Here is a 19,478-nt window from a genome sequence, read left to right on the forward strand (position 1 = left end):
GAAAATTAGAGATCATTCTGACAATATTTGAGAGAAAGGTACTTTAGGATATATTAGGAATTAACACAGGAACTAATCCTGTAAACTCTTACAACTTTACTTGGAAGTGGGAGGGCCAGGGTCAGGAGTGTCAACTCTACAGTGAGATCACTGCTGTCAGTCTTACGTGGAGAAATATTTAATGCTTTCACGCTCATCAAATTCATAAACTCCTCAACACTGAGCCTGCATCTTTCATTTGTCTAAAATCACAATGCACACCTACAGCATTGCAGTATTTTCCTATTTTAAAAGCCTGTTATATACTGGTAGTAAAATAAACCACCTTTCCTCTTAAACACCTGTGAAATATGTTAACATAGGTGTCTATCCATCTGATGCATCGTGAATGTGTTCTCTGAAGTCCTTCCCCCACAAAATACACTCCCTTTTTAATGTTGTTTTTATATTCAGGTAGACCTTTTCAAATGTTGTTAACATTAACGATATATATGGTAACTATATATTGGGGAGGGCAAAAATATGTTGTGCTCCAAGAGAAAACTGGCCATTTAGTTTGTGCAGGTTATGCTCACTCTTTACACTAAATTTAAATTTAAAAAAATTTAAAAAATAAAAAAAAATAAAAAAACCCCAAACCCACGAAGATAATTTTCAGTCCAGGAGCTATGGCAAAACCTGGGTGGGAATCCAGGAGTGTTTCTGATACTCCATGTCAGGGTAAGCCCAAGTATGTGTCAGCTCCCACCCAGCCCAGGGAAAGTTTTGGACACATGGGCTGGGTGGCAGCCATCATCCACCCCCACCAGGCTCCTGATAGCAGGAGATAAGGATGGGAAGGGAAACAGGATCCCAGAGGAGGGTGCGTGCTGGCAGTGACCCAGCCAACGCCCGGGTGATGTCCAGGCAGAAACAATTTCCACTGCAGGGTGACCAGAGGAGGAAAGCAGGAACAGGGAAAACAAAGCAAAACAAAAAAAGACCCCTTGGAAGTACTCGAATATTCACTGAGTTTTGAATGCAAAAAAGTTAGCAGGACCAGTGTAATCTTTTCTTTACTGTTTTTGTGAGGTATCATATTAAGTAGTTGGTCAGCTATTATGTAGGTACAGTATATAAACTACTAGCATTCTTCCTTCAGTTTCCCACGTCTTACCATAAATAGGTCTCACGCGTGGAGGGGGAAAAGAAGGAAAACTTTTGGCTTGGTCATTTATCTGCGCTATAAAAAGCAACTCTAATAAAACAACAACAAAAATCAAAGTCTTTGGGCTACATCTATGTCAGCTTTCCTAGCCCAGCCTTCACAAAGGTGAATTCTACTTGCTAGCAGTATACTAACGCAAACAACCCTTAGCCGTTTAAAACTGAGCGTTTTGTCAGATCTCATTATTTCTGCTGCCAGGAGGGATGCAAAGACAAAAATAAGACATCCTACCTGAGGGTAAGCAAACTTTTAACTCCAGTCTGGGTTTCTGGAGTGCCTGCCCAGTTCTGCACCGCGCTGCCTCCCGCACAACCAGGACAGCGCAGCCCAGCAGAGCTCGGGCTCATGTTTTGTTCTCCACATACGCTGCTGAGCGGCAGCCGCACCCTTGGTTTCTCACGTTGTTGCTGCCCATTGGCAGACAGGGCTGTCCCCAGGGCCCGCAGCACCACGCGTGTCCCCTTCTCCCGGGGAAGGGGGGGGCGCCTGTCTCCCCCGAGCCCCCGGGAGCGGCTGGAAACCGCAGGCGGTGCAAGGTCTGCTCGGAGGCTCCTGCGCACCCGCTGCCAGCGGCGCGGGCGGCTCGCCCGTTCATTTCCCTGCTGGGCCCGGTCACTCGGTTTCCACCTGGGATTCTCCGTTTGAAAACCAGAACCGGTGGCACTGGGCCGCCGGCCGGTGGGTGAGGAGCCGCCCCGGCTCCCCCGCGGCGGCACCTGGGACCAGCAGCCCCCACGGAGCGCGCCCGCGCGCGCGGCCCGAGCACGAGCGCCGGGGGACGCGCCCGCAGCGGCGGGTGGTGCCGAGCGCGCCCCCGCCCCGCGCGAGCGCAGGCGCCGGGGCCGGGCCGGGCCGGGCGGCAGCGGGGGCGCGCCGGGCCGCAGGTGAAGCAGCCCGGGCCGCGGGCCTGCCCGGGGCGGGGCAGGCGGCGCAGCGCTGCGGGTTCGAGCCGGGCGTAGCGGGTACGCGAACAAGCGGGAGGAGCGCCCCGCGCCTTCCCCGCCGGGGCGGTGCCGCACACGGGTGAAGCGGGCTGTGCGAGGGGCGAGCCTGCGCTCGGTGCCCCGGCCGGGAGCGGGGAGCGCCGAGCGCGCCTCCTCCGTCCCGCCGGCGGCGAGAGCCCAGCGCTGGGCCCGGCCCGGCCGCAGCCGGAGCCCCGCACGGCGGGCACGCACCGGGCGCTCCCCCGCGCTGCCCCGGCCCAGCGGGCACGCCGAGCCAGCGGCGCGGCTCCTCCCGGCGCGGCGGCCTGGCCTGCGCCTCTTCCCCATGGCTCTGCCATCAGCAGTTTTGTCATTTGAGTTCACAGGCTGCATCCGGCTCGAGAGAGAGAACCTGCAAAGTGGTTTGGGAAATGGCAGGTAAGAACAAACAGGACTGAAAACGCTGTTCGCTTCAGGCTGGGGCACGCTGGCATGTCGGCAGGTTTTAGTGGGGATACTAAGGTAGTACTTTTTTCAAATGACAAATTATTTCGGTAAGTGATGCCTTTGAAAACTCTGGTCTTCCCAAACACTGTGGCCATATGCCCTCAGCCGCACTGACATGGCAACAACCCAGCAGCTTAATTAAGATTTAATCTTACTGCATCTCTGAGCTTGTCTCGGCTCCAGCCTGTGAACTACCTATTTGCTGAGAGTTAAGCAGGAACAGCAAAGCGGTAACTGCTCTCAATATTCCAGAATAAGTTACAGAGCAGGGGGCTAAATAGTCTATACATGTGTTAAATTTATGATAGCATTCGACCACAATTTGCAAGTCTTTTAGCAAAGCTGTTGTTCCATGGACACTGGGCACTACTGGAGCAGTAATCACCCCTTACAATTAGATTAAAAATGAGGTCTTGTTCATTCAGCTTGCGTTCTGTTAATTATCTCTGACACCTTACATTTACCTGCCACTGCAGTGGTGCTCTGGGCCATATAGCTTCTGTGTCCCCTGGAGAAACTGAACTCAGGAGAAGCCAGAGATTTTGTGTTGGCAGTTAGGAACCAAGAGCTTCAGGTTTTGCAGATCCTGTCATTTTCAATAGTCCCTGGAAATTTCCCTCTGCAGTGGTTATACATAAACAATTACTATCACATAAAAGTATTTCACCTTGCGTTCAGTGATGAATGATTATTTTTTTCAAGAATTACAGAAATCAAATGGTCTGTACAATAAAATTTTGAACAAGAAAGCTCTGATGTACCTTGTTACATCAATTTAAAGTAACTCCGCCCCAACATACCAGTCTTGCCACTCAGCTTACCTTAAATCCTCTTTGTCGGCAGTTTGAGATACGCTAGATGGCTCGCTCACTCGCATCTAAGAAGAAACCACGTTGCTTTCTGCTGAAGTCGCTGTGATGATGCTGAAGTGGGATAGTGGCATCTTAAATTATCTACCGCGATGTTGTCGTTTGCACAGCACTGAACTGGAAGATGAAGGGACCCCACACTGCAGTCAGAAGATGCTCTGAGTTCTCAGAAGTTGTTTCCACAACATTTTGAGGGAATCTAAGCTGGCGCTGCTTCAGTCCTGCCCCTCACATCTGGACTGTAGCTTGTCTGACCCAGCCTAGGGAGCTAAACCAGCAGACAGCTTTTATTTTTTTTTTCCCTCTCTGTTGAGCTTTTTGGGGTATAGTGGAATCGAATAAATGCAAATGCTGACTCAAGAGGAAGGACTGGGTTGTGCTGATGTTGGGGCACTGACCTGCTATGGAAACACACTCACTGAGTTCCACCTAGAAAAGCCTGGTGTAAGCACACAATTGCTGGGTTGGGGGCATTCACTGATTAGTTCATCATGAGTTACTCACTGCTGCTGAGCAGGAGTCAAAATGCTGCCACTGTCATTCTGTTTTCACTAGTTTTATGCTGCTTGGAAAACACTACAGAAAAATGAAGGACCAGGCCCCAGCTCCACAAACTGTTTCATATCTGCCTGTTATACTCAAAGGTACCATCTGGTTTTCTTTCTGCTTCCAGGGAGAAAAGTCCTGATAGTCTATGCACATCAAGAGCCCAAGTCCTTGAATGGATCTTTGAAGAGGATTGCTGTGGAAGAATTGAGCGAGCAGGGCTGCAGTGTCACAGTGTCTGATTTATATGCAATGCAGTTCGAGCCAAGAGCAACAAGAAATGATATTGTTGGTGAGACTAGCCAAAACACACTTTTTTTGACAATAATGAGACAAACTTTCCCCTTGACTATCCTGCTACGTTAACAATGCAGAACCATGCTGTTAGGTGCGCTCCAAAAAACAGTTGCTATTATTTTGTACAAATATCCCTCAACTAACAAGACCCAGGTTTTTATTGTCTATTAACATTGACTAAGAAATGTCAGTGCAGGAACCCAACAAGTATAATCTTCCTTTAAATAAATCTGATCACTAGAAATGGCCCCTCAATCAGAAAAATGAAATGTCTGTATAATAGAGATTTATAAAAGTGCTTTGCCTTTAAAGTGAATGAGGAAAAATACTATTTTTACAGTATTTGCAATCCACCGCAGAGACCTTCTCTTAATGAACAAGATTACAAATGCTTTCTGCAGGTTAGCTCCAGGCACTTAAGTGCTTGGGCTTTTGAGTTGTCTTGGCACCTCCTGGCTGCCTTGGTTGTATATGACCATTAAAAATGACTAGATGATGCAGTTAAGACTTGAGAAAAACAGTGATGCTCTTCTTAGGCTTCTGTGGTATTTTCACTGTGCTCTTACTAGCATTTAGCCCCAGTATTTCTCCAGGTTAGGAAACACAAAGCCACAATATAATCTGTGACTGCTAAAACACTTTCTTTAAAATAGGAATCAAAAAGAAACAGCACAGGTCAAGTGCAAACACTGGCAAAAACAAGCAGCAGCTTATTAATGACCAGACATAAGCATTTCTAAAAGTCCACTCCTGAATATGAACCTTGTTTCATAGTGACATTACTGAGAGGGAAAAATGCATTACCACATGTTCACAATCAATCTCTGAAGTCCATTTCTCATGGGTAAGAAATACCTTCAGAAACCATTCTGTGACTTGCTAGAGTTAGTTTATGAGGCTCTCTCTTCTACTGGATTGATTATCTGCTAGCTGAATCAGCAGAATTAATGTATATGTCTGATTCAAACATATCTGAATCAGCTCACCCAGCTGTAGTAGAGTCAGCAGAGCCAGCCAGTACTGGTTCCCCAGCCCCTGCTGAGTTTCCCAGTTACAATGGCTTTTCAGCAGCTACACAGTGCTTGTGACTGCATGGTGGTTTCAGTAATCTCTAATGCAGAGGCAGAGCAATTAGCAAAATTCTCTTAAATCCTCTTAAATCATCCACCTGCATCACCAGTCTTGAGCCAAGCTTAGGTCCTTTTATTGCACTTCCAACGTAGCTACAGAAAGGCAAAAATTTTGGTGCTCTACACTACATTCCTCTCCAGTTTGAAATCAAATCACCATCAGCTGTGATGATGCTGAATATCTACACACACACAAACAAAAACAAAAAAATGAGAAAAATGGAAAGCAGTAATTCAATTTAGAACTGTAGATTGTGACTTCTATTTAATTCTTATCTGTCTATGATGTTAGAAACAGGATAAGGAATGACTCTTCACTTCAACAAACAGGTTGCTTGCACAACTCAGAAGAGTTCAATTATGGCGTGGAGGCATGGGAAGCTTACAAGAGAGGAGGTTTGTCCAACGATGTGACTGAAGAGCAGAAGAAGGTGCAGGAAGCAGACTTACTGATTTTTCAGGTCATTATTTCAAATGTTATTAAAAGTCTTCAGTTATACAGCATTGAACGAAAGAAAGGCAATAGTGAGAAGATTATAGATTGCATTAGGAACACTGAATCTAGCCAGAGTAAAAAGAGGTAGTAGTTCTGCCATCAACACAGAGCAGTATATATCCAGCATAGCAATTTCAAGGTGTCAGGTTTTTCTGATAGGATGTGAATTTTAGAAAATATGGGATCATGTGCAAGCATTATTTGTGCTAGTACAGTATGAATTTTTCACACAAATAATGGCTCCATGCTGGCATTTTTGAGGATTAGGAAGGCATCTGAAATTAGAACCTTAAAATACTTGAGTAAAATTCACAGCACTGCTTCACTTAAAAATTATTCAAAAGTAGTCTGACTGCATATGTTTTCTGAAGACTGGCGCTCCCATTGCCTGGACTCCAAAACTCTTGCATAGAGCAACTCAGACCAGAAAGTACTGAGTGCAGAATAATACTGTGATTCTCAATATGTCATGCCATACCACCAGGCAGCCTGATACTGTCCCTTTTGTCTTGGAGCTTATGCAAAGCAAACACTGATGTACACACAGAATTCTGTGTAAGGGTTTAAGGCACCAAGTTATAGCTTTGGGATGTGGTAACAGACACCAGACTAACAGCTTTAGGAATAAACACTTTATCTCTAAGTAATGGTACAGTAAGAAATACACATCAGTAGTAGTACTATTTTCTGGGTCCTTGCAACAGCAAACCTAGTAATTCAGTAGCACGGTTATCCAGGTTGAAACAACAGCAAATCCAGTAATTCACCAATTCTGGGCCAAACTTGGTATGTGGATGCACAAAAACATGTGACCACGGATGTCAGGCAGGCTGGCAGAAAGCAGGGCAAGGCTTACTTTGTGGGCAAGCAGCTGGGAGCAGCCAGTAGGCTCAGGGAATTTGGACTTCCCAGACTGGACTGTCCTCATTTGTTGCTGAGTTGCGGAAGAACTATATGGACTCCCTACCAGCTCCTTACACCCCATCTCCATTCCCCACTGTGCCAACTCTGTCCTCGGTGTCTACAAGTCCCAGAATTACTGTATAAAGCAATACCAGCCTCACATTTCTTTGTGTGGCTGTTGGCCTTAGACATAGCCTATACATGTTCCACTGTCTGATTCTAGATCAAATTTAGGATGTGACCATATCTCAGTTAAATTTATTTCACTGTAATTCTTCATCATTTTTACACTATTGCTTCTGAGATAAGTAGAGTAAAATGTCCCCCAAAGGAAGTGGTTGCTTTCTATTTTCTGTCTGTGGAATGCTATGAAGAGTTGGGTACGTTCTGGTGCAGAAAAAAAAGCCTCTGAAAGACACCATAAAGTAATTTAAAATTTACTACAGACTAAACTCACCACTTTTAGAGATAGTGGTGATTGCCCAGTTTCTACATTGTTTCCATCTTGAATTAAGCCCCACAGGTGGTTAAGCTTTTACAGAATTGCTTCTTTTGTACTGCAGTGTGTACAAAGGTTTAGGGATAGTGATGCATCCTAGAGTAAGAGTCCATAAACCTTCTAGATAATGCAAATAAGATATGACAGCTTTAGGCTGTAGTCCCATGGGCTAACTGGAAGATCTAGAAACAGAGGTCATTACTGTTAAAGTTTTCTTCTCAGTAAAGTGAGGATGTGAAAGTAACTCTTTCTTAAGATCCCATGGCTTTTGTCAGCAGTGTCAGATCAGAACTGATCACCAGATATCACTCCTGGTAATAAGGCTCTCTTCGGCCACATTCTCCATGAGATCCTATGTTCCTTTTGCATTTCAGCAATAGGAGATTCAATTCTGTACAGTCTTAAGTTTAAATTAAATGGCACCTTCCTGCTTCATCATATTCCAACTTTAATTTCTGTGGAAGCCCTCACATTCACTGTGGTGTTAGTGTGCTATAGATGCTCAGGTTATACAGATATATATATATATATCCCTGAGACAACTGAAAACAGAAAGCACTTCAGTTATTTTTGCCAAGCATTAGTTACTGCCTCTCCTGACAGAAAGCTGGAAGAAGGCACGTACAAGATCTGAACAGATTAAGAGAACAGGATTTGGCCTGTAGAGCAGGCCTAAGGATGGCCCAGACTCTCTGTGCTAACAAGGTAATTTACTTTTTGCCTAGTTCCCCTTGTATTGGTTCAGCATGCCAGCAATCATGAAGGGCTGGATGGACAGAGTCTTGGTCCAAGGATTTGCTCATGATTTTCCACGCTGTTATGATTCTGGTTTGCTCAAGGTATGTTTTTGAGGTTGTTTTATTAAGATCAAGATTTGTGCAGTGCTTTTGAGGGCACTGGTCTTTATTTTCCATTATTTTGCTTAAAGCTCTCACTTTACGCTCTTCTGAAATGATGCTTTGATAACATGTTGAGTAACCTTCTGATATGTTAAAATTGTATGAAAGGTAGATACAGTAATGAGAATGCAGTGGTTCCTAAAGATTTAAACAATCTCCTAGAGATTTTTAGTTGGCCAACAAAATGTGCTTTATAATTTTGTAGGTGTATCAGAGTGCACTGGCTTGCAAAGAGTTGATCAATTTCCTAAAACTATAGTCTGTCATTCATCCCACTTTTGTAGGACTGCACAAATCTGTAATGAGTGACATACTAGAATAGGTGACAAGATCCTGTTCTGGGACTAGATGTCAAAGGTTGGAATTAAACTACAAAACTAAATCAGAAACCTGAAATACCCAGTGCACAAGCCTCTGTCCCAACTATCTCAACCTTTTCTCCAATCAGTATCTATAGGTGACAATTCATAAATCTTTAATGCTTCGTGGCACTAGGAATAACCCTGGAAAATTTTGACCCATTGTCTGATGGATCTTCTTTGGTAACAACTGCATCCAGAAACAATCAATACGTTTCACCTTTACATTTGCTGCATATTAATCTCTGTAATTTCTGATCCTCTTAACAATTCCAAACATTTCAGTTTGTTAAATTTCAGAAATGGCTGCCTCACTGAGATGAATAGGAGTAATCCCCAGTGATCATAGCTGCATGCTGAATGCAGGCTCAAGGCAGTTAAGATACTGCACTGGAAAAATGTTATTTCAATTACAGAAGCTAAAACTGAGAGGATAGAAGCTGAGCACGAGCCCGTGGCTAATACAGAAGCAGAAGAAACATGGGGGTTTAGAACATATGAGGAAAAATTTGTTCTCAAATTATTCCTTAGCAAGTGACAAGCAAGCACAGGTTTGAAGGGGGACTGTGACATTAGGTTTCTGCATTCAGGAAGGGCAGGAATAAGGATATTCCCAGTAACAGAGTGCTTTCCAGCAACAGGTTTCCAAATATAGCACAAGGGTCAGCCCTGCTTCATACAAGTGTATCAGATGTGTAATTCCTTTTCTTTTTAACCTGTTTCTGCCCAAAGCCCTGACACACAGTCCACTGCCGAGTTGTGCGTTACCAATCTTTGCCTCAGAGCTGCCACTACATATAAGGTCTGAAAAAGAGCACACCACCTCCTCTAGAAATCTATGTTGTCCAGGTGACCCTGAATATCTTTTTCACTGTTCAGCCACTCTTCTTTAAACATACCTAACTCAAGCACTGCTTTCTTAATTTTAGAACAAATTAGCCCTGTTTTCTTTCACCACTGGAGGAAGCGAAGAGATGTATGCAAAAGGCAGTATCAGTGGTGATATTCGCTATCTCCTGTGGCCCATGCAGGTATAATGTGTGACTATTTGGTTGTTTGCCTTAATTTTTATTATTCCGATTATTTTTAACAGTTGTATTATTTATTTTCTATGAAATGTGATATAAAAATAATTAAGTTGTCAGTTCCGCGCATCTGCAGGTTATAAATTGGGCCCTAAAATCCTGAGACTAAAAGTCCACAGAGTTTTAAAGTTGTTTTGTGGCCCTTCCTCCAGACTGGAATCTGGAAAAAGCTTATACAGTCAGCCTTTGAAGTTTTCCTGGTGTTAATAGGATTTCCTTTAGCCCTAGCGTGCAGAATAGCTTTTCCCCATAGCTACCTGATTCATGTAGGATGCAGGGCAGGAGGGGAGTCACATATTATCTTGGCATTCATGATCAGCATACAAAAGTTAGATGCCTTTTCTTACTGCTACCCTTTTATCAGAAGTAGCGAGCATGCTTTGAGAAATGTAGGTGGTAAGGCAAATTGTACCAGCTACTTCTTGATATAATACAACAGATGTGCTTAAATTCTTTGGTCTCTGACCCATTGTGATTACTAGCTGTCTACCCTTGTGAGGCTATCTAGCTGCAGAGCTTGAAGCATGAAAAAGAACATGAAACATGACTGTGAATTCAGAAATATAGAGGAAAACTGGCAAGCTGAGCTGATTTGAAAGGCACTAGTCTTTATTCAGGATCATTTGGCTAAGCCAGAGGCAAAAGGTTAAAAAAAAATACCTAGAGTTAGATGAGAAATACACTGCAGTTCAGGAACAATCTGTGGAGATTCAAACAGTACAATGAACTTTAGGCTGCTTCTGATACTTGCAAATTTAATAGCATACAGCAGCCGAAGAGAACAGTTCTGTGGGTTTAATAGCACTTAAAAATAAACTCTACAGAGCAGAATAAATGAAGTTAACCTTATTTTTGTGTCACTCTGCTTAATGCCTAGCCTTCAATAGTGACTGCCAGCGTAGGTAATGAATTTTTGCAATTTATTTCCCTTCTCCTGATAAATGCACAGGTTTAGAAAACCTGCCTTATATTGGGTCAGAGAAACAGTTTCAGATTTGAATCTTACGCATTCTTGAATTGAAAGTGAAAGACCATTTCCTGAAGCATTTCTTTCTTTGCTTTGAGTCCAGCATGGAATCATGCACTTCTGTGGTGTCAAAGTCCTTGCACCTCACATCTGCTTCGCTCCAGAATATGTGTCTGAGGAGAAGAGGAAGGAGATGCTGATTGCCTGGGCCCAGCGCCTGAAGACTCTTTGGAAGGAAGAACCCATCAACTGCTCTCCTGAGTGGTATTTCAAGTAATGTTGAAGTACAAGACTACAGAGAGAAGATTTATTGGGGTTTTTTCTCCATCCTTTTTGGTACTTTATCTCAGTATCTGAACGCTAATGTCCTAATTCAAATGTATTGGAAGTATCTTGAGTATTACAGCTAGCAGTTTAACTGACAATATAGTGTTCATCTTCATTGATTCCTGAGGGATTCTCTTCAATGATGGGTGCAAAACTTTGTGAAGAATTATCCTTACTCGTGTAACAGTGACATCCTGCCTACAAGTGTTTGGTAACACAAGCGGTATTTAAATTGCAGATTATATTGTTGCTGCTTATGAAACAGTAAAGTACATCGCTGAGTCAAGTTTAACAATTTTTGTACCACCTGCCACTTTTTTTATTTGCCAGAGAATATGCTGCCCACACTCAACCTTGTTATGACCAATCCTGTTCTTTTAGGTGAGAGCTCTACACTTGTGCCTTTGAGCTATGAAGCTAGATCATGAGTAATGCAAAAGCATGTACAGTTGAACAGTGACAGGTGGAAAGCCTTGTGGACAGCCTTAGGCTTTTCCACATACTTACAAAACAATATTAAATCTATGACACATACTAGAAAAGGAAAAAGAAAATAAATATCATGTAGCAGTATGTGCATACATTACCTTTCTTATAGAATGTAGCTCCCATTTGTAATGTAGTTTCCTAAAATCAAAGGGAGTTCTCTATTTGTGTTACCCTAAGTAGAGACAAAAAGGAATCCTGTCTGTTCCCTACCTCTTCACACCAGTCAGTGTTGCTGTTTGGGTCTGGAGGGCTGGGTGCATCCCCTCCAGCATTAGTGTAGATGGGCTTCCTTGGAGATCTCCAGCACTGGCAGCTGGTGAGGCAGAACACCTACCTGAAAACCTGCAGGATCTAGTGGGACAAAATGACCGTCTGGCTCTTAACATCTGTGATTTTTACCTTGAATTTTAGAGGGATTATTTTTGTGTTTTGGAGCTGTTAACCCTTTCTGTGCATATGGCAAGGCATGGGTTTCTCTCTTAGCTACACAATTTCTTGCTTTTATCAGCTTACCTAATAACTGGCTTTGCACTTCGATATTTAAAAAATGCAGCCTGAATAAGAAACAGTCTTCTGAGTCACTGTCAAATGACAATTAGGCCTCTGCATACATAGCATGCATCTGCCATGCATTCTTTCGAGCAGCCTTGTCACGACCCACCCTTAAGGTTCTTTAAGGGCTATTTAGATAATAAACATGCTGAGATCAGACTCTGGGGTGGCAGTGTAAACTGACACACAAGACTGGGAATTGCTACTGCAGGGAAAGCATCACATGTTCCTGTTAGTCACCATATGAAGGGCCACCTCTAGCAGAGATGGACCCCTGGAAGCAGTGCAGCCCTAAGCTGTTGCAGATGTCTGCTCGAATGTGTATGAGTCAAAGTCTTCAGGTTACACAAACAAGAAATTTGCTTTGGCTCAATAACTCCTGTATAGGAAAAAGAAAGTGAAAGGGAATAAATGGAAAATATTATACACGTAAGCTGTGGGGAAAACAGATTCTTGCCTAAAAGACTTAATGAAAACAACTTGTAAGTTGCCTGAAGAGAGACTGAAGGACAAATGCAAATATTAAACTTGTGTAGAAGAGGAATCATCCTTATGCTCACTGTGTTCAGTTACCAGACTATTCAAGAAGGAATGAAATGGGTATGAAAGCAGAAGTTGCAGCTGTCAAACCAAGTGTTACTGTATTGGATCAGTTACAGAGTTTAGTGGGTTTAACTGTTAGATGAAGAACCTCTGACCTATATGATGAAAATACACTTCTCAACACTTTGGCAGACGTGTGCCAGCTCCCACACACATGGTAGCATTAAGTGCCTGTAGACTGGATATTTGTAATTTAAATATACAAGAGTAGTTGTGCTAGGTCAGAACAAGGATCCTCCAACTCCAACTTTTTTTCTCCACAGTTACAGACCAAGAACAGCAAGCACTTCCCTGAATACTGTCCTGGGCTCCAACTGTATTTAGTTTGATGGATTTCTTAAACTATCTATGTTTTCTCTGTATTTACCAAGCCAAATAGACCTCTGCTCTGAATTTTGTTCAGTCTTCTCTAGAATCCATGCCAGCTTGAAGCAGCCAATATTTTTTGGCAAAGTTCAGCAGGTCAGCTTTTTCCTTGCCTGAAGCATTGGAGTGGGTAGGGATCCCAGGGAGGGTGAAGCAGCTGGTTCCCAGTAGCTTCATTTGATTCCACCCAGACAACAGTAAACAAGTAGTCACATCTGTTCTTTTACCTGGCACTTAGAGTTTTGTAGATGTGCATCACCTCCCCTCCTAAATAAACTCCTTCCCAGGCTGTGGAGTCCTGTCCTGTTCAGTTGTTCTTTCAAGAGAAGGCAGGGGCCTTTGGTCACCCTTATTTGAACTTCTCCAGTCTCACCGTCCTGTCACTGAGGAGAGGGGAGCAGAAGGGCACAGCAGAGTCAAGTCTGTTACTCTTGGGTTCATATGACTTTCTCTGCTCCTTTCCTAATAAGCACTGACATATGATTTGCTTTAGCTGATGTTTTCATTTGTGGTAACCCTTGATCTTGGCCGTCAGTGGTAATGGTCAGCTCAGGGGCCATTATTTTATGCATCAATTTAGGGTAATGTTTTTCCTCATGTGCACCCCTTTACATAACTTAAATTTCACTTCCTCTCTCATTGCCCAGTCAGCCAAGAACTCTTCACAATCTGCTTTCCTCATCCCCCTCCTCCAAGTAATCTGTATCATCAGCAAACTTTCTCAACCTCATTGCACATACCCATTTTCAGATCTTTTCCAACAGCTCTGACCCCTGCACTTCTAACCTCCCTCTGTTCTGAGAGGTGACCATTTACTGCTGCCCTCTTTGTCCTACCTTTTAAACATGTCTCCAATGCCATAACCCTCTTTCTTATCCCTCAACTTTTTAGTTTCCTTAAAAAAAAAAAAAAGAAACTGTCAAAAGCCTCTTGGAAATGCAAGCAGACTATATCAGCCAGATCACCATTCTCCACATGCTTTAACTCCTCCTAAAGTAAATTCTTCAGGAATATCTCTCCAATTTGAAAGCCACTGTACAAGGAAGTATATGATGGGGAGGGGGCAAGGAGCTAAGAACCACTATTCCGCTGTAACTTTTCATTGTCAATCTCGGTCCTCATCTGTCTAGTCTATTCTCATACAGAAATTGTTCCATCTGCCTCATAAGTCTTGTCACTTTCCTTTATTTCGTGTCTAGCTCTCCTATATCTGTTCAGAGAAGAGACCTCTTCTGTAAGCTGTATCTCGGCTGTGGACACGTAACAGATAAAACCATATTTGCTGAAGGCTACTGCTTTTGCAATGCTTTGGAAGCCAGTCAACTGTGCAGCGACAGTGGGTGCTGAGGCAGGAATTAATGTCCTTGTCCTGACATGCTTTCATTGCCTGCTGTACCGCACACTGCGCAGGGGCGCGTCCATGTTCTGGCACATGCCTTTCAAAAACTCAAGGGAGAATTTTACCCTGTAGAAAACCAACAGAGAGTGATCTGTGGTTAATAAGGAGAGAGAAAGGAAGTGGCAGTATTAGTTTCGTAGCAGTACTGGAAATATTACAGCCATTTTGAACTAAAGAATGATTGCCCTGCTAAATCACATTATGCTGAAAGGGTAAAGCTAGAATTAGGTAAGTAACTTACAGCTGCATTTCAGGCTGGGGAGAAGGGTATAAAAGCAACATGCTTTCCTCTTCCATTTAGTCTGGGGATTTGCTTTTTGCTGCTGGGGGTCCTCCTCTCCCATGCATTTTCAGACAATGCTCTGATCTTTTTCTCTCACATTGTTTTCCAAAAATTGTAACTGAATTTATTTTACGGTCTGAAATGGCAGGTGAAACATACTTGCAACTTCAGGGAAAACACAGGGACACAAATAGATCTCCATCTGAACTATGTTATCAAGAAGCCTCATAGTCTAAAGAAACTAAGACTGATTTCTTTCAGTAAAGTGCTTTTAATCCAGGTTTCAAAAAATTAACATTAGAGGCAGGTGCAGATAGTTCTTCCTTTGGTTTAATATTTCATTCCTGGAACAATGTCACTGAGGTTTACTGCCTGCTTGCAGAGGAATAATCTTTGCAGTAGACAAGTTATCAAAAGGTTGGGCTGAAGAGAGGAACAGCCAATAATAAATACCACGTATAATTCATGTATGACTTCGGGGTTTTTTGGGTTTTTTTAAGAAAAATCCTACTATATAAGTAGCTTATCCTACAGCCTAAAGAGCCTATGCTCCACAAAAGAGATGCAAAAAATTTAAGCTTAGGGTACTCTCAAGTTTTAGTGCTGGGTAATTGTGTCATCGTTCCAAGGGTATTAAAATACCAACTGTATCCAAACAAAAATGAAGATCCATGATGCTTCCTTTTAAGTTAGGTGAGTCACTACAAAGAGTAGCCAAGAGAGCTATTCCAGCCTTAGTTCCAAAACTGGAGTTTAAAAGTATAAAAGAATCTTTGACTACAGACATTTGGGGAAGCAAAGGGCTTAGTCCAAAGCAACAGCCTCACATTTCAGCAGCCTCATTTTATGTCCTTTAACATAGTGGCAGTAGTTGATCATTTCAGAAACAAGTCAGAGAAATGTCTGTTCCTGCAATACTTTTGTGGCTTCCATCTTACTCTGCTGGTGTTCGTGTATTTATGGGAACATTCTCCACAGAACAAAATATTAAGGAAACACCTACAGAACAATTTGTGTCACAGTGCTTGGTGCAGACTGATTTTTTTTAAAAAAATTATAAATACTGGTGGTGAAGTTCTTATTTTTTGTGAACGGAAAGATTTAGTGAAGTAATCTCTCATGAACAATTATTTCCAACCATCCTAGGACATTTTTAAACTCCTCCAGATTCAGCAGTATTGGTTTAATACAGTCTGAATGCATAGGAATCCTGATCTCTTTGGAAAATGCAGTAAGGAGACAGAAGACCAGTTTCTTTGCTGGGATTGTGCAGCCAAAATACCCCATAGCTGTTTCTGAATTATCAGTTGCCCTTGTTGAAATGAGTAAGCATTTTGTTAACATCTGACAGAGAGAATAAACCAAGACCAAACCAGCTTGTCCAAGCAACAGATTGTCACAGAGGACCACCTCACCGGCAAATGCTGTGTACTCCAGTGAGATGTGCAGAGCAAAGCTCGTGTCTTTACTGGAACTTAATATGAAGCCAAGGGGAAATGAAATCTTCTCAATATATTCTACATGTATTCCTGTCATTTGTTGCTAGGCCACACCTCAGCGTCTGGGGAGACCTCAGGTGGTCGTCTTCTGAACTTAAATGAAACGAAAACTTGTGTCTGCAGTTAGTCACAAACAGTGGTTCCCAAGTCTCTCGGAGCATTGCATTCTGCGTTTGGACTCCCCAGGGCACTATGGCCCTTCTCCTCGTGTGTCAACACTGTTGGTTGTACAGTGCTGCAGTTTCTCCCACCTCAACCCTCTGGGGGCTCAGAGAAATATAATAGACGTTTGTTGCATTGATGAGCCAAAGCTAGCTAAAATCATGGCTTCTTTCTGTAAAATCAACTGTACAACATATCTCAATAGCTAACATATCTCAATAGCTGTTGGACAGCAGTGCGATCAATCAGACCAGATAATATTTTAGCTTTAGATTAAAAAGTAGATTACAGAAAGATTATAGACAAATATCTCCTTAGGGTTTTGCCCACTGGTGATCCCCCTCCTCCCCAGAGTTCTCAGCAGGGTGCTGAGCCCAGAATTAATGTTTCAGCATTCGCTCATCTGCAGAGCTGGGAACCTCCTGTGTAAGGAAACACTCATCCCTGCTGGGCCCAGCTGAGCCTTTAACCAAGGACAGCCACAGCACCGTTACGCTCAGGTCCCTACAGAGCTCACAATTCATGCCAGGAGAGGGAAAAGCCTCTAAAAAGATACCTGGCAGCAAACTGCAGGTGGAGAGGAAGGAGTGAAAAAATTTAAACCTCTGTAGGCAAAGCTTACTACAATACAGCCTTCAAAGTTAATACCAGGAAAATACCCCTGTGCAAAGTTACTTTCTTGTCATGGCACAAGCTTATTGTGATTTCATTTTCATTTTTAAGATTAATGAGATAGGTAACCATTCCACATAGCTCGGTCTAGCACTTTGAAGTTTTGACACTTTTTGTATATCAGCCCCTACAATTTTTCCAGTGGTGCAATGAAACCTGCAAATTTCACATATGGCAATATTTATTCTACTGACAATAAAAACAGCTACCTGTTAAAAACCTTTTTTTTTTTTTTTTAGAATGCTATGTATTCACATTTTTTTCTATCAGTTTTAATAAGATCACTGAGATATTTTTAGTACAGAATAAGTGAAAGTTTGGTTGAAATTAATGAAAGTTTCAGTTAAAGTAAAAAGAGAACTAATGGGCTTATTTTACTTTCATTAATACTAAAATCGAAAACTTCTGTTCACATATATGCATTATTGTGAAAAACATTAAAACTGTACTGGCCTTATCATCCAGTTCAGGATAACCTTCCTTTCTTCTCAGTAAGAATTAAGAGATTTCTCTGTAAATTATGATTGCATTTATGGATCATTTTATTTTCCCTGTTCATCTCAAGAAGGATTGTCATAATGGGCAACACTGACCTCTAAGCACCAACAACTAAATGCTGATTTCTGTCTTTTGTTGCCTAGCGCTTGTTGGCAAATCGCCACTGAATGAGGCAGAAACCTTTTTAACCATGCAATTATTAGAAATTTAGCCATCTTACTTCCTGTGTTCAGCCAAATACACAATGCAGAGCTCAAAAGCAGAAAAAACAAGACTTCTGTAAAGTTTAGGATTGCAACAGAAGACCAAAACCTGCATGATCAGCCCACCAGAGATACCACATCTAGATTTGCTTTTGCTATATTTAGTTGACAAACATCCCAGATTCTCTGGACTGCAGGTTTAATAACAACCTCCACGTGATACCTCACAGTGTGGATGGACATGAAATGTCTGTATTTAAACTATGATGAGCTTAGCCTGGTAATTCAGCATAGCCGTCCTGAGTCTCCTCATTACAGTAAGCGTGATCCGCCCTTACATCTGGAAATGTCAGAGCATTAAACTCCAGTTCTGGCTTAATACCAGCTGATACAGTGTCAGTGGGAAATGGCGATGTGCTGGGCACACACCAGTTCCTTTGCCAGCATTGGTGTTTTTAGAGCAGAAAAGAGTGCACTCAGCATTTTTTTGAGAGTTCCTGGAAAGAAGCCATTTGTTCAGTTTGTCCAGCAAGGTGCAGAAAACTATCTCCAGATGCAGAGAGAAAATCTCAGCTTGAAAGTAACCGCCAAGGCTGTTCTACATCTCCAAAACCACAGCTGTCAGCATACTACTGTTTCCTATCTGTCTTTTCAAGGAAACAGCTTTCAGAAAGCTGGAAGGTAGGAGCCACCTGGCCCTCACAGATAAACATGCTGGTCAGCAGAAGGCACAAATCAGACTGTCTTCCCCTATAAAGGGAGGTATGGGTACACAGGTGGTTTAGGAATTCAGATACTACACTGCTGACCATCACAGAGAGAAATAAAGGATGAGATTTTGTATTTACAGAGGGCCAGAGGCCGAGAATATGCCAGCAATACACACCAGTACACCTACCCATTTAAATCTCAAAGGTCTCATAATACTCAATGGGGTTCTTTTGTTTGTGAATGTTTTACTCTTATTTGGCAGGAATAGGACAGGTGCAAACATCACCTCGGAAGTTCTCCATAACTGAGGAACCCTATCCATGAAACCCACCATGGGACCTAACAGAATTAACTCAAACCCTCTGCGGCCATTGTGCTTCTTCCAGATATATGACAGTCTGAGGCCTCAGTTTCCACCAGGAAACAGAACCAGGCTCCTGGACTACTTTCATTCTCTCATCACTGTTAGTCTTGCCCTCCAGCTTTAGAAAGGCTCCCTCCCTCGCTTAAACACAAGCTGCGGGCTGCTGTTGCCTTCCCATGTGGGTCTGCTGCTGCTCATCTGGTGGTGCCTGGTCATACTGAGTCATGAACTCCACAGCATCCACAAAGCACTGTGGTGAACGCAACAGTTCCCAGAATGGGAAAGGTCATGGCAAAGAGGGTAGACACTTGTCATTGCTCTTGTTTCACTGGAGGAAAGCAAAGGGATCAGTCTTAGGTAAAGAAGCTGTATTCGCCATTATTTCTATATCAGAACAGTTTTCCTAATGGAAATCATGGAATACACTAGTTATGGAAACTTCTTTGCTGTTAGGGCAGTAACAAACTACGTAAAATCTGTCAGAGATGCCCTTGACACACCTGATCACTGCAGGAGGACAGACTAGATGGTTTACAGCGGTCCTTTTAGGTTATGTATGCCAGAAGCTGTCCCCAGGACTATTACCTTACGGTTATTGTGTTGACAAACAGGAACTCCTGCCTCCACCCTTCCCGAGGAAAAAGCTGCCTCTTCGGCACCAAA

The 19,478-nt window shown here is 42.8% G+C and overlaps 1 protein-coding gene across 3 annotated transcripts; it reads left to right on the forward strand.

Moving 5' to 3' along the window:
* The first annotated feature begins 1,749 nt into the window (after positions 1 to 1,749).
* Positions 1,750 to 15,748, forward strand: NQO2 (N-ribosyldihydronicotinamide:quinone reductase 2). Of its 3 annotated transcripts, none has more exons than XM_037380488.1 (7): positions 1,750 to 1,889; positions 2,517 to 2,568; positions 4,180 to 4,344; positions 5,810 to 5,940; positions 8,103 to 8,216; positions 9,565 to 9,666; positions 10,791 to 15,748. In XM_037380488.1, the coding sequence occupies exons 2-7, from the start codon at positions 2,562 to 2,564 to the stop codon at positions 10,962 to 10,964; spliced, it is 693 nt and encodes a 230-aa protein (XP_037236385.1). In that variant the 5' UTR covers positions 1,750 to 1,889; positions 2,517 to 2,561; the 3' UTR covers positions 10,965 to 15,748. The 3 variants fall into 3 exon arrangements, with proteins under 3 accessions (XP_037236385.1, XP_037236382.1, XP_037236383.1); XM_037380485.1 differs by lacking the exon at positions 1,750 to 1,889 and adding an exon at positions 2,053 to 2,169; XM_037380486.1 differs by lacking the exon at positions 1,750 to 1,889 and adding an exon at positions 2,055 to 2,091.
* Positions 15,749 to 19,478: the final 3,730 nt, after the last annotated feature.

This window comes from Falco rusticolus, chromosome 3 (genome assembly GCF_015220075.1).
Source record: "Falco rusticolus isolate bFalRus1 chromosome 3, bFalRus1.pri, whole genome shotgun sequence".
In the NCBI taxonomy this organism is placed as follows: domain Eukaryota; kingdom Metazoa; phylum Chordata; class Aves; order Falconiformes; family Falconidae; genus Falco; species Falco rusticolus.